Raw genomic sequence first — 15,531 nt, forward strand, 5'->3', positions numbered from 1 at the left:
ACACCATAAAATAAAATTATGATGCTAGAGTCCCTATTCAGACTCAAAGTTGAGTTTACAATCGATGATGCCATTGTCCACAATAAGGAAGTCACTGACACACGAATGCCAAAATGACAAGGAGTAGCTATGAAGCAAGTACTGTTTTGCTATTTTCTTAATTGGAGAATACTCTTCAGGAAAAAAAAAAAAAAAACAAAAAAAACCAAAAACCAAAAAACAAAAACAAAAACAAAAAAACCATAAAAAGCCCTACATGGTAAGATATTCGTTAGAGTGTATGGAAAAGCCATTGTGCTAGTCTGCTTTTTGAAAAGGCATAAATAGTGGTCTGGGGTGGTACTTGTGGCATACAAAATATTCTAGAAAACTTATCTGAAAATTTTATGAAAGCAGCTTATAAAGATGGTTTTAGACAACTGATATTTTATGGTCCCCTTTCCTAATATTATAGAACACAACCAATAGCAGTAGGCTATTTACCTGCTTAATTCAAAGAACTAAGATTGCTATACACTTACAGTTACTGTGATTGTCAGCAGTCACTCAATGACAGTTCATCTGGGACAGCTATACAGCTGTTTCATGTTCTAGTGGGCACGAAGAGACCACTTCTTAGTGGTCCATTCTTTCTTATGACAGATTAAACAGCTGTTTTCTAAATCCAGTCTGAGGATGCATCCCCAAACCTCAGACTAATAGCAATCTAACCTCTGGCTGAGTAGCAAATCACTGTACGTACTGAATGCTGCATGACCACAAGAGTTTTTGCTTGTTCTGATAATAGGAACCCTGATCTAATTAAATGGTCTATTTACCTAAGCTCTTTGCCCATGAATACAAAACAACACCAAACTTCTGGCTCAAAATCTAGATACATGTCCATAAATTCTCACAGCTACCTGAAACACAAAAATGTCCATACAAAAAAAACAGAGAATCAGTTTTCATGCCGTTCCTATGAATGTCCTTCCAAAAGACAGGGCATTTTTCGTTATGCCAGAGGAAAAAGGATAAATGTAATAAAAGCATTTTTCATTATGCCAGAAGAAAATGAAATATGAAAAAAGAAAAAATGAAAAAGGCCACATAAACTTTTAAGTGACAAGAGAGGAATCGATGAGCTGCACTTTAAGCTCATCACCTTACGGACTCTCACAGACTCCTTCCCTCAAGAAGTTCCCTCTAAAACGGAATATAAAAAGTGAGTTTTTAAAAGTGCATATTTTATCCCTCTAGATCACTTGGTTAATAGAGGGGCCTTGCTTCTAGGATTTAGATTTTTCCCCTGAGAGTTAAGGCTATTAAATTTATCTTACTAAAACTGCAGTTCTAGCTTTTTATGTGATACTAGGAACATTAAGATAGTTTTGAAAATATAAGCACTTACTTGGTTCAGTAATGATCAAATTAGGTTTTCCTTTTGTACTGTATTTTTGAGTTTCTAGATCTTTCTAGATCTTTAAGTTTGTTGTGTATCTTTTTATTGATTTATTTATTTATCTTGGTCCCCGCCTCTCCAGACAAGGTTTCTCTTTGTAACAGCCTTGGCTGTCAGGGAACTCACCTGGTAGACCAGGCTGGCCTCAGATGCATAGAATGCCTGCCTCTGCCTTACATCCCAAGTGCTAGGATTAAAGGTGCGCACTCCTGCCACCACCCCGCTTTTGTACTGTCTTTTTAAAGTATGCCGCAACACATTTTGAATTTTCAATTAAGCCATTCTCCAAGTTTTGCACAGATAACACTTCAAAGGAAGTTCAAAATCCTGATTAACTTAAATATTTATGGAACCCTGGGCACCAACTACCAGATAGATGACTTCATAGACTTCTTAGACAGGGGAGGATAAAGTGAATTAAAAGGTGAAGAAGGCATTCCTTGTTCATTAGCTTCTAATCGCTCCAACTATAGCAAGAAGAAAGTCTTAGTTTGGTACCAGGATGACATCAAGAATAAGACTCAAATTCTGGCTACTCTCCCTTTTAAACAAAGAACGTTCAGCCTCAAGGCTTAAGAGTATTCAGGGAGCATACATTTCTAGTTAAAAACTTTCAACAGCACTGCTTTATTTTTACCTGTGTCCACCTTCTGTTTATGGCAAATGCTATCAACTGTTAACTGAACGGTATTTCAAGTCTCTAAGGAAAAATAATCATGTTGATACACTGCAGTAGTATACAGGAAACTACTTTGTGTATATAGTCAAATTTTTGATAAGGAAAACAAATTTTATAAATACTCCATTAAACCATCTATTTGATCAAGGAGTGATGTTTGTGCTGTACATGAATTCATTTATTTAGTCATCACAAAGGACAAAACTTTATCTCTTTATTTTAAGTACAACCAAGGCAGAGGAGGAAATTACTGAAAGTGAGGTTATTAAAAAAAAAAGATTCACAAATGAGGTGGTATTTGAGGTAGAGCTTGAAGGAAAGATGTAATTCATACAAACATGAAGGAAGAGAACTCTAAACAGGGGAAACTGAATAGTACATGCCTGACTGGCACCAAGTTGGATACATGGGTGTGCAGACTTGTTAAAACCCAGTAAAATGTATCATTGAATAGATGTATGAAAACTGTTCTTTAAGAAATTTGATACTATCTTTGACTTGCATATGTAAAGTCACTGAGGTGTAAGACTTAGTTGGTTTATAATAGAGGTAAACAATATCAAGAGAAAAGAAAAATCAGTTTAGAAACATGTGAATCAAAGTATTTTCAAACAATAAACTGCCAATAAAACCTTTATCTACTAAACAAAAACATTAGCTTTACATATCTACTAAACAGTTTTATTTTAGAAGCCAAACTTATCATGATGGAATGATGGTGCACACCTTTAATCCCGGTGCCCTGGAGGCACAGGCAGGTGAGTCTCTAAGTTCAAGGCCACCCTGGACTTCTGAGTGAGTTCCAGGACAGCCAGGACTACACACTGAAACCCTGTCTCAAAAAACATACAAACAAAAAAAAAAAAAATGAAATATTCTATATCCCCCCTCAAACTGAACTGTTCATTAATAGCACTTATCCCAAGTAATAAAGAAGACGGAGTATCTTCAAGGTTGAATATTAGGAACACCCCCAAAAGGCTCGGTCCCAAGCTACTGCTGCCATTTGCAGGGGTGAGGAAGTTGTGTTTGGAAACTTAAAAAGTGAAGCTATGGGGAAGTAGGTTGGGGATGGGGTAGGTTATGGCAGGAATGGGCTGACTCTTGCCAAGCCCCCCACTTTTTTGTTCACCTTGAGGTATATAGCCTCTGCCATGCCATTCTCTGACCATAAGACTTGATAAGCAACAGATCCAAGATCAGGGATAGCAACTGCAATGTAAAAAAGTTTGTGCTCCCTGCTTGTTGGTTATTTTCTAACAGTGACATAGAAAAAGGATTTAATTTTTAACATTTAGATACTGTTTCCAAACAGCTTAGAAATAACAGTCTCGGAATTTTTTTGGCCTTTAGCTCTTTTCAATTACCTGAGATTTTTAAAATCATGTAGTTATTAGTTCTCATTGTTTTGAGAATGCCTAACTGGCATGGGAAATCATTATAGTGAAAGTAAAACCATTACCAACAAGTCTTCACTTGTTGGAACTTTAAAGGGCCATTTAAAATATATTCAATAATAACCACAAAAGTCAACCAAAAAACATGCCTTATGGTTGAAGAAAAGCATCAAGAGATTGTAAAAGAACATATTCTTTGCTTTAAATGAAAGCATTAGGACCATAAGGGATGTATACATCCTTAATATTTTTTTTTCTAATGAAAATACAATTTCTTTTGTTATACAAGTGAGGCCTCATTAGCTCTTCAAGCTCCAGATACCTTAGACAGCAACAATAAGCCAAAGCATGGCATTTTACACTTGGAAGCAGACATACCTCAATTATAGCAATTCTGAGATTAGTATCATGTGTTACTTTATTCTAGAAGATTTTAACAATACTGGGAATGGAACCCAGGGCCTCATGCTTGCTTGGTAAGCATTCTATCATAAGCCTGCATTTGAAAATGTGCACTCTGGTTAGCTAAATCTGGAAAATGCGATTTAAACCTTCCTTTGGAAATTATATTCATGCAAGCATGGCAGTAACGTTTTTGAGGCATTGCCTTCAGAAGCAAACCGAAGTTATAATTGGCGGATGGAGCTATGGCTCAGTGGTAGAGTGTTTACCCTATGTTGGAAATATCCTGAGTTTGATCTCCAATACTGAAAACAAAACTCAAGCTTGGTTAAATCTGTGTGTTGCCATAGCATATGACATGAACACTGTTAACAGAAAATGTCAATTTGGAAAACCATGGTATTTTCAAATTCCTTGAGGCTGAGCATGTGCAGCCTAGGTTTGACTCCTTCCCAGCACCCCAAGAAAAAAGTTTACAATGGGTTAGGATTGCAGGCTTGTGGTGGAATCTTAGGAAGCATTCAAGACTCCCTGATTTCCAATTCCAGTACTACTTAACCAAAACAAAGAAAACAAACAAACAAACAAACAAACAGTAACACCACAACACACAGCAACTGAGGACTAGAGAGCTCACACCTGGTTAGCAACAAAAGCTAGAACTTTGAACCTTAGCCCTCAATCCTCAGGCTACAGTTGTTTCTACTATTTAGATTATAAAACAGGACTCTCCACAACAGTTAAACAATTAATAAACATTTGGGTGATGGTATTTATCAAGTTTTCTGGTTTGTGTTTACTTCAGTGTTTTTTTATTCTTTATTAAAAATTGGGTCCCCATAAGGAGAAACACCTGAAGATTTGCTCCCCCCTTTTGCAATTCTGAGGAATGACAAAGTTTAACTAAAAGCAATCATCATAACAAGGCATTCAGACTACCTGGGCTATAATTTACCTGTAACTTCGGTCAGCTTAATGAAATCAAAGCGTTGATGATCAGTTGAGTTACTTGGCACATAACGACGCCCCATGTTATTCATAAAAGTCATACTAACATGAACAAATACAAGCAACCTTAACATGACAAGACCTTAACACCTACACAAAGGGCCAGAACTACCAAAAAGAAAAAGTGTTTGCTCCACAGTTCAGAACTATAACATGAGGAAGATTCCTGTGTTTTTCTAATCACCAAAAATATGTGTGTTTTGACTACAGCCTCTAAATCTGGCTTTTCTTCAACTCCACAGAACCCCGAGATGATGTAAGATTAAACAGAACACAATTTGCTTGGTGAGGAAAAAGTACAGTTGCCTGCTCTATCCCTCCCCATCAGGGTAAGGAGGGGTGAAGCGGGTTGAAGTGTGGGTATGGTGCAACTTTCAAAGCCAAGGGAATCAAAGGTGAGGACTGTTAACAACTTCCGTGTGCCAGCCCGACTTCCTCCTGGCCAACTTGGCTCTGCTTCCTGACCCTCTGCACCTGCACCTCGGCGGGCCTCGGCATCCCCACAACCATAAAGGGACCCACCGGATAGGCAACAGGGTGGCTGGAAGCCTCCAACAAAGGGGCCGGGCGCCCGCGCCCAGAGAAGACCTCCCGTCCTCCCCGCACCGGCTCTGCCCGCCGAAGGATGCGGACGGACAGGCCCCGGGGTCCCACCGCTCGCCCAGGTCCCGGCCCCGCTTGCCCTCCCGCGGCGGGCTCGGGTGGGGGGCCGGGCGGGGACACCCCGACGCCACCGTCTCAGGTCGCCCGGGAGAGGCCCGACCGAACCACGCCGCGCCGCGTCTCGCCGCGCGACCGCGCCGGGGGCGGGGACGCTGTTACCTGCCGCGGGCTCTGCCGCTCCCAGCCGGCGCCGCTCTCTTGGCAACCGCGGCCGCCACACGAAGGCCGCCAGCGAGGGCCTAGTGACAGCTACCAGCGTGCACCGCGCGCGCCCACGCCGGCGTCGACGTCGGCGGCCTCGGTCCCGCCCCTCGCCACCCCCCCACCCACCGACCGCTGCTCGCTGGCGCCACAGCGCCCTCACGCGGGCGGTCGTGGAGGCTCCGCGAGAGGAGAAGGCGGGAGCAGCCAGAACCCTCCTTTTGATGGATCCGGGGAAATGCAGGACAATTTTGAAGTGTGGCTGAGCCAGAGGATGCACCTACACTTTATTCGAGTATTTATTCAAACTCTGTGTAGAACTGAGTGACACTTTAGCATATATTAGCATATATCTAGATTTCTTTCAAACGTACAGTTACCCCAAAGGCTTTTTTTGTCTGGAAAAATTTATGTGTTTCCGTGTGAACAAGTTTTAAAGGAGCCTGCTATTCTGAGAATGCTGTTTATTTCCCTATGTGCCAGCATTTAAGCATTTTACACCCCTTAAGTGTTAAAAGTAGAAGATGACAATCGCCCTTCAAATAAATGAGTTGACACCAAATAGTAATTACCTTTGTTTTTTCAAAGATTATTTTGTTACGTGTATTAAATATTACGTGTATTTTTAAATTAATTAGATTAAATATTACGTTTATTTTCTGTGTGAGAGTTCCTGCAGGTATGTATGTGTATCCTGGAGCCCAGAAGAAGGGGTCAAATGCCCCGGGGTGACAAGCAGTTATGAGGAGAGGGATTTGAGTGCTGGACACCTAGCTTCTCTGTCCTCCGAAAGAGCAGCAAGTGCTCTTAACTGCTGAGCCAACTTTCCAGCGTCCAGCTTTTATTTTGTAAGCTATCACTCCCACCTATGATTACAAATTGTCGTGATGAAACAGAAATTTATGTTGCAACATGATAAACTTTGAAACACCTCAATGGCAGGTATTAGGAAACTTGTCTGAAGTTATATTTCTCAATATATTTAAAGACCACTTTATTTTGAGCTAGTGTCTTGCCACATAGCCCTGCACTCACTATATAGCCCCAACTGACCTAAATGCTGAGATTACAGATATGCACTATTATCCTTGGCTTAAAGAACTTACTTAGAAATTTGTTTGGTATGGGGTTAAGTATACGACTTTGAAATGGAACATCAATAAACAGGATTTCTATCCTGGCCAGTTTTATGCCAACGTGACACAAGCTTAAAGGCATCTGAAAGGAGGGAACCTCAATTGAGGTAAATGCTCCCTAAGATCCAGCTGTAATGCCTTGTCTTAATTAGTGGTTGCCGAGGTAGAGCCAGCCCATGGGATAGTCCAGAGCTTTCCCAGGCTGGGTTTCATAAGAAAGCAGGCTGAGCAAAGCCATGCAGAGCCAAGTCAATAAGCAGGACCCTTCATGGCCTCTCTCTGCACAGTCTTCTGCCTCCAGGTTTCTGCCCTGTTTTGAGTTCCTGTCCTGACATCCTTCAGTGATAAACAGTGCTGCAGAAGTGTAAGCTGAATAAACCATTTCATCCCAAGTTTCTTTGGTCATGGTGTTTTGTCACAACAACAGTAACATTAAGAATTTCCTTTGTCTTATACAAGCTATCGTTTTAAAGAAGTCCTATTCAAATTCTATGGCCTGACATATTTATTTAAGCCTTTATCCTTTACTGCGTCAGACTTTCAGGATGTATCTTGTAATAGCGATGGAATTCTGACTTCTCTGAGTCTATTTCTGCGGTATAATGGGAGTGTATATAAGCAATCGCCCATTTTCTTTTCGCGTCTCAAAAATTATACGAATGATTAGTCCTGCAAACTCAAGATACTCGACTCCATCCACCGTCTTTTCATGGCTTACAGAGACCTTACAAGCTTTTGCAACTGTTTCAGTCTTGGAACTACCTCGTCTGCGGCGAAATGCAATGCTCAATTCATCTCTGACATTTTGGTTGCACCAGACGGAAGCTAAAAAACGGCTCTAGTTCCAAAAAAAAAAAGGGGGGGGGGGGACACGCAGATAAAGTGGGCTGTGGGCGGGTAATTCAGATCTGGACCTGTGGAAAGTTCCCACCCGTACAGCCTCTGCTTCATTATCTACCTCATCTCTACCCAAGCCACCCAGAGGAGTGCGTCCCCAGGCCCAGGAGCTGGGGAAGGGTGTGCTCCAGGGCCGGGCGCCTCGGCAGCGCGAGCTCTGCCCGGAAGGCGGCGCTGTAGCCGGCAGAGCGCGCCCCGCTGCCTGGCCGCCCGCTCCGGCCGCACGTGCTCCCACTCCGCTCCGGCTCTGCTGGTCGCGCGCGCGCTCGGTCCCGCGTGGGGCCCCGAGGCGGCCATGGCGGTGGTTGCGGCGGAAACGCGCGTGTTCCTGGAAGTGCGGAGACGGCTGCAGAGCGCGCTGCTGATCCTGGGGTAAGGGAGGAGGCGGCGGCGGGGGCGGGCGGGACCGCGTGCGTGAGCCGCGCGCGCGACCGGGGCGCTAGTGCGCGCGCGCGCGCGGCGCAGGAGCGCAGGGCCGAGCACCGGACGGTGTGCGCGTGCGCGGGGCAGCGTGCGCGTGCGCGGCACGGGATGCGGGCGGCGGACTTAGATGGTTTTTGTTTGCCTGGCAAGCACTTTAGCTTGCAAACTTTGAATTTCGTATTCACTGCACAAGCAAGAACCTTCTAACGGGAAAAATACTCCGTTTTGCTTATGGTCAGCAACGTTAATGGTCTGTGATCCCTTCGTAGGTTTTGTCTTGTTCTTCGTAATAAATGTTCCAAAATAATTTAGATCTGAAAATTCACTGCAGAGCAGCACAGCTGTATTTGTTTGTTTGTTTGTTCGATTGGTTGATTGGCTTTTTGGAGAGGGGCTTTCTTTGTGTAACCTTGTCTGTCCCGGCCTCGTTTTGTAGATCAGTCTGGCCTCGAACTCCGAGCGATCCCGCCTGCCTCTGCCTCCGGAGTGCTGGGATTAAAGTCGTGTACCACCACGCCCAGCGGTTTTTTTGTTTGTTTGTTTTTCTTTTTCTTAGCTTTTCTTCTTTTCCTGAAATCTGCCAAGTAGCTAGAATGGAAGTTTGGGATATGGCCTGAGAACTGAATTCAAATCCGAGCTTCCCCACAGGATAGAATAATTTTACCTGAATTTCTTCACTTTTAAGATTGGGATTGAAGCCGGGCCTGGTGGCCCATGCCTGTAATCCTAGTATTTGTAGAGGCAGAGGAAGAGGCAGGCGGCTCTCTTGTGAGTTTGAGGCCAGCCTGGTCTACAAAGTGAGTCCAGGACAGCCAAGGCTACACAGAGAAACTTTATCTTCAAAACCAAAAACAAAACAAACAAATAAACAAAAGATTGGGACTGAGCCCAGGGTCGGTGTAATAATTCAATTTGCCTAGCGTATACAGGCCTTGAATTCTTTCCCCAGGATGGGGGTGAAGGCTGGGGAGATAAAGGAGTGCAGTCATAAGTTCGATCTTACGAACTTAATGAAATTTGAAGAAGTATCTGCAATTTCAACCTTGTTCAGTAATTAATAGTACAAACATTATCAAATACATCTCCTTAACCCCCGTACAAAACAAACTCTAAGCAAGGTGAGAAACCTACTACCTTGCTAGACTTTATGTCTGTCCCTCTGGTCTTTTGACTGCTGATCTCTGACACCACTCTCAGTTCCCTTGCTCCAGTAACAACCATGGTCTGGTCTCATTCATCCGTTCCACATAATGCCACTGTTTCTTGAACTGCGTTGACATGTGTATTGGTCAGTGTTCTCTAGAGTAACATAACTTACTGCATGAATCTCTCTGTTATGAAAAGGGATTTATTAGGAAGACTTACAGGATGCAGGATGCAGTCCAGCTAATCCAACAATGGCTGCCTATGTCCAAGGGTCCTGTTATGCTGGCTGGATGTCTTGGCTTGTCTTCAGTATGCTTCAGAATCTCAAAGAAGTAGGCTCTGATACCAGTGAAGGGATGAATTAGCCAGTGAGAGTGAGGGGAAGCAGGCAAAGAGCTTCCTTCTTCCATGTCCTTATATAGGCTTCCAACAGAAAATATGGCCCAGATTTGAGGCAGCTTTTCACAGCTTAGAAGATCTTCCTACCTCAGAGGTCAGGAGTAGAAGAAATGAACTTGCCTACTCGAATTAAGCAAAAGCCCCTCACAGGTGTGCTCTCTATTTTTAATTTTTAAATTAATTCCAGATGCAGCGAAGTTGACAATGTCGTTTCTATCTGCTTTGCCTGGCATGTTTTCTGTTGCTCTTGTGTTTTGTGTTTTTGACAGTGCCTAACAATGCATTCGTGGCTGGTATAAGTTACTAGGTAATTCAGGCTGACTTTGAGATCTGCCTGCCTCTGCCTTCACATTACTGGGAACCTTCAACAAGGATTTGAGATTCATGTTTCTTCTGTGTTGTTGATTATATTAGTATTCCTTTTCTGTTTCTTACTGAGCAATTTTCCATTGTCTGAGTATTCCACAAACCACTTGCTTATTCTGCTATTGCTGGATGTTTTGTTTATTTCCAGAAAGGGTTTATTATGAGTCAGCTGTATTAGCGTCACAGTGTAAGATGTGTGTGCATGTGCTTGTGTGTGTGTATGTGTTGTTGGAGCTAGGCAACTGCATTTGCCGCTGAGCCATACCCCCAACATATGTCTTTTTATGACGTATATACCCTTGGATTAATACCTAAGGGTGAAATCACTGGAATATAGGATAGAGGTGTGCATTGTTTTGTGAGAAACTCTCAAACAGTTCTCCAATGTGATCAGTCTCTTTGGTTTGAGCCGTTCTGATGGAAATGAGGAAGTGTCTCATAGTGGTTTTAATTTCCTTGTTGGCTTACAGTGTTGAGAACTTTTTCATCTACTTTTTGATAATTCAAGTATGTGTGGATGTCTGTCTTGTAAAGCGTCTTATGGTTTCTAGCTAATAAAAACAGGTTCATCTTGTTAAGTTGAAACAGCTTTACAGTAGAATGCTGTGTGAGTATGTGTATGTCTTTTGGCACTGGTGCACATTTTCACTTTCCTAATGCAGGTTGGGTATGACTTATTGGAAAAGGTCTGGGTGGGCCTGAAGTGTTTCAGATTTTGGACTTTTCTCAAGTTTGTAGTATTTGCATAGACTTTTCTTGTTGAGTGTCCCTAACCTGGAAATTCAAGGTATCTTTCTTTTTTCAGGGCATTTTGGCTTTTTGGCTTAGGGATACTCAGTATGTTCTGTCTTTTGATGAGCAGAGAAATTTTAATCTTAAAGTATAGTTTATCAATTAGTTTTGAACAGCTTTTTCTAATGACTTAAATCTTTGCCTACATCAACTTTGTGAATACTTCCTGTTGTGGAAAATAAAAAAATAAGCTAATAATGTTTATTATTAAAACCTGTAATTATCATGACGGTATTATTTAACTCACTATCAAATCAACATAAGACACAGTCACCTGATAGATTTTAGAGAAGCCTTATTTTATCTGGGCCTGGGCAGATATTAACTCCCTAAACCATCTTTACCTCCCAGCTCCTGTCCCATGCCCGTTGCTCTAATAATTTCTATCTAGGCTTCTTCCCATCCATAATTCCATAAGTACTTGCTGATTCTTCTCATCTGGGCAGCTTTCCTCCACCCATGACAATCTGGTCGAGTGCTTCTCTCCACACTAAGCCATGGTGGCCCTGCCTCCTCTCTCCCCTCTGGTACCCTCTCCTCCATTCTGTGATCCTTCCTTCCCCAAAGCCTTCAAACCTTAGCTCCACCCCTACCTTCTGCCCTGCTCAGGTGTAGGCCTTTTATTTAGCCAATCAGGAACAATTTCTTAGGCAAGGTGACGAATGTCATTTTGGGGTATGTGAGAGTCTGCTCATGAAAGACAGCAAACAGACCTTGGGGAGCAAAATAATTAATGTTAGAATACATAGCACTGCTCCCCCCCAACAACTTTCATCCAAGGTTTCTTTTATCTACGTCTTTATTTAACAGATGGGTTTTGCTGTGCTGGTCAGGCTGCTTTTGAACTCCTGGGCTTAAGGAGCCACCTGCTTGCCTCAGCCTCAGTCTCTGGGACCATATGCATGTCTGAGACTGTGCTCAGCTTTCCTGCATTTGTTTTCTGGGAGTGTTACCACTTTTGTTTCGTTTCGTTTCTGTCTCTGACACATTGGATTGATTTTCCTGTTTACAGTGAAGTATGAGTCAAAGCTTATTTTATTATATATAGTTATCTAGTTGGTCTGTGGCCCTTAATTACTACCGTAACTTTTCTCATTGGCTAGTTCAGAATCTGTATCAGAAATCAGTTCACTACACTGTCCTTATACTTTAAACCTGTGTCTTTATAAATATCACTCCCTCTCCAGGGAAAAATGAGACAGATGAGTGTTTTTGTCAAATACATTTGACAATCTCTGTGTATCCACTAGAATTTTTAGTACTTTTGTTTATTGGTATGGTTGAGGTTGATTCCTCATCTTTTATTTAATTAATTTTGGGTTTTCGAGACAGGGTTTCTCTCTGTAGTCCTTGTGCCATCCTGGAACTTGCTGTGTAGACCAGACTGGCCTCAAACTCGAGTGCTGGGGTTAAAGACGTGATGAGGAATCATCAGTTTGGCTTTTATTTTGCATTGTCAGAGAGCCAGATGAAGGAGGAGGGATGCAGCTGGACTTCACTGTGACTCCGGCCTCGCTCTTGCTGAGAACCCCTGACCGCTGCACCGAGATCCGGCTTCCAGCAGGGGTCAGGCTTGTACCTTCCTCGTGCCGCGGGCTGCAGTATATCGGTGGAGATGGTTTGCACCTGCGCCTGCAGGCCCAGGCCGAATCTAGCCCACGTGAGTAGGAGCAGCACCCCTGAAGGGGGTTGACGTTGGTTCAGCTGAACTCTTCCCAGGTGAAAAGATTGGCAATCAGGACCTGGAAGGGATGGGGGCGGAGAAGTTCCAGGGTCTCCAATCGGCTCTGCCAGTCACCTACTGTGTGTCCTGAAATATGTCACTTACCTTTCCCGAACCTTTACACTTTTAAGTATATGTTTAAGACTATGCTTTGAATTTTAGAGCACTTTTTAGTCTCGTGGCAAACTTGAGCAGAAGGTACAGAGATTTTTTTTTTCCCCAAACCACCCAGTTCATTTTTTTTTTAAAATTCATAAATGTCGGGCTCACAGATATGAGAATAAAATCAAAATTTGGTTGGTTTAGAAGCATTGCGTCGATACGTGCTCATTGAGCAGACTAGTTAGCCCATACTAGGCGGGAGCCGTTCGGGAACACAGACGCCAAGACGCCACAAAGGCTTCTGCAGTTGTGCGGTGTATATCCTGATGTGGGGGAACAGCAGATGCTGAGCAGATAATTAAGCTGCATATAGCAAAAATGCTGTGGGCAACATAAATGGAGTCGAGCCACGGGGAGTGACCGTTTGACCAGAGAACCGAGCAGTGGGAATGATCCCATCCGTGCCGAGAGGGAGCAGTGCAGGCAAAGGACCCGGCGTTTCCTGTGAAGCGTAATATAGCGTTGTTGCCGGATGGTTGCCATCGCACCGTTTGTGATTGTATACAAACTCAAGATGCATATTGATGCAGCTAGGTGGTGAAACCTTTTCTTTCTGTAAGCGCTCCTGAATTTTATTTTATTATTATTGTTTTTTTTTTTTTTTTAAATTCTGGCTCATTGCCTCTTACAGTGTGGATGTGCTATAGGCAAGGAAAATGCTGTGGAAAGGGAAAACAGCGCTCAAAGAAACTATTGATGCTTCAGCGCAGAGGAAGACTTTTCTTGTTTCCATTGCCCCCTCAGGCCTCGGTGCTGAACTGTTCGTATAAGCCCTTCATCAGATCTATGTGGAGACTGGAGGTGCGGCCGACCACATTGTCCCACGAAGCCTGTAAGAGATGTAAAACCATCTCCTGGCATTTAGGCAAGGGGTGTGTGTGTCATTCATTCTTTTTCCTGAGGGTAATTTTGCTAGTGTTCCGAATTAATGAATGGCTGAAGTATATGCAGAAGCGGTTTTAGAAACAAGGCGCCTCATGCTTGAGTGTCGTCTGAGGAACTAGAATGACACGGAATCCTGAAAAGCAGGATGAGGCCACCGGGGAAATAGACAAAGTGCCTCCCTGACTGTACCCCTGTTCTGGGACGGAGGTATGCCCGTGTGGATCTTTGATGTCATCACTTTCCTTGTTAGCCCAGTAACAGCAGGAACTTCCTGTTTGGAAACCGGCAGAGGGCTGGTGTAAGAGCCTCGGTGTTTTCTAGGGCTCTGACAGTAAAGATACAGGAATGGAGACATCTAGGGACACAGTATTTGGGTTTGTTGCCTACTCATATTCTGTAACTGAATTTTTATTTTTTTTTAACATTTTCAGTTAATGAGCAACCTTTAATACTAACTGTGGACAAAGTAAATCCACTGCAGTGTGCTAGTCTGAGTATTGTTTGTGTTTGTTGGACTAGTTTGTGTGTGTGTGTGTGTGTTTTGAAACATTTTGTTCAAATACCTGAAGAGGGGACTTGCAAAGCCTGTTCTGTGGTGCATGAAAGGCTGTGCAAAGCAGATTCCTCCTTCTTTAATTGCTTTAGTGCTTTCTGCATAATAGGCGGGAATAAGCATTTGCCGCATGAATGATGATCAGGTTGGTGAATACACTGGTGTGCATGGAAATCTAAGTATTGTAGGATAGGAACTAACTTTTGAAAATTTTAGCGTTCAGTTGTGTCTCAGGGTTTTAAAAGAGTTGCCTTTTCAACTGTAAGACCACGCTTTCAGAGCAATCCTGATACACCGCAGCCCAGCACACTGTTTTGAGGTTAACATAGGTGAAATGGTCACCATCGGTTTGTGGGGAAATGACCTAGTGTTGCGTCTTCCTGGGCAGCCATGCTCAACCAGGATTCAGCACTTGATCCAGTGGCCAGCAGAGGGCAGTGTCCCACTGAAAACTAGTTCTGAAGTGTATGTTGGAGGGCTCCTCTAGATCATCTTTGTAGCATTAGAGAAGAGAATAATACTGTTTATTTAACCTTTGTGAGCAGGAGGGATTTGTAGAGACACTTAGAGATTAAACCGAAGAATTTTTTAATTGCCAGGACTTAAAGTTTCTGAAAAATCGTCTTAAGCATACATACAAAGTAACAGCAAGGGAGAGTTCTGTTGCTTACTTCTAATAATTATGACCTCATTACTTCAATCTCGTTTTTTATAGACTAACAATGCAGTGTTTTTTTTTAAAAAAAATAAAATTTTCTTCGTTCATAAATCAAACAGCAGGACTGAGGGGAACAGCTAACCAACGCAGCTGGATGGGAAATCCACATTTTTCTCCCACAGCTCCCAGTATCTCTACCTCCCCTGCCTACCCATCTCCCACAGCTTCATCAGACGGTGAGGAGACTCTCAGGAGCTTTGTATTTCTTGGACCTGCTCCACAAAGACCAGTCTGGCTGTCCACTTTGTTTGCTCAGACTGTTTAACGTGTAGGGGTGGGCACGGAACCAAAACATAAAAAAACGAAAAAGCCAGATTGAATGTAGATTTTAGAAATCTATCTCCACTCATTGTTAATATAGAATTTGTTGCATTTATAGAATGAGAGGAGGAAACTCACCAGCATGTTACATGGTAATCTAGGGCAACGCCTGGCTCAGGAATCCTAAACAGAATCTGTTGTTTTTGGAAACACTTCACAATGTTTGCTTCTGGTTGAGTCATCGGGTAGTGCTAATGAAGCCTATCCTTCCAAGTAAAT

The 15,531-nt window shown here is 42.9% G+C and overlaps 2 protein-coding genes across 12 annotated transcripts in view; one reads left to right on the top strand and one right to left on the bottom strand.

Moving 5' to 3' along the window:
* Window positions 1–5,861, bottom strand: part of Dop1a (DOP1 leucine zipper like protein A) — a 105,751-nt gene extending 99,890 nt beyond the window's left edge. For 6 of the 7 annotated variants that reach the window (XM_060384665.1, XM_060384662.1, XM_060384666.1 and 3 more), the window contains exon 1: window positions 5,750–5,842. The gene's annotated coding sequence lies outside the window, so the exon portion shown is untranslated. Of the gene's footprint in view, window positions 1–5,749 lie in introns of all 7 variants that reach the window. The other variant, XM_060384661.1, reaches the window with a different exon arrangement.
* A 2,057-nt stretch (window positions 5,862–7,918) lies between these two features.
* The window catches only part of Ube3d (ubiquitin protein ligase E3D), a 136,699-nt gene continuing 129,086 nt past the window's right edge, over window positions 7,919–15,531 (top strand). The window contains exons 1-2 of one of the 5 annotated variants that reach the window (XM_060384669.1): window positions 7,919–8,196; window positions 12,411–12,610. In XM_060384669.1, coding sequence (XP_060240652.1) covers window positions 8,120–8,196; window positions 12,411–12,610 — 277 coding nt within the window. In that variant the 5' untranslated portion in view covers window positions 7,919–8,119. Of the gene's footprint in view, window positions 8,197–8,346; window positions 8,498–12,410; window positions 12,611–13,990; window positions 14,095–15,531 lie in introns of those variants that run through there. The other 4 variants (XM_021639676.2, XM_060384668.1, XM_060384667.1 and 1 more) reach the window with 4 other exon arrangements.

Source organism: Meriones unguiculatus, chromosome 6 (assembly GCF_030254825.1).
Source record: "Meriones unguiculatus strain TT.TT164.6M chromosome 6, Bangor_MerUng_6.1, whole genome shotgun sequence".
NCBI lineage: Eukaryota > Metazoa > Chordata > Mammalia > Rodentia > Muridae > Meriones > Meriones unguiculatus.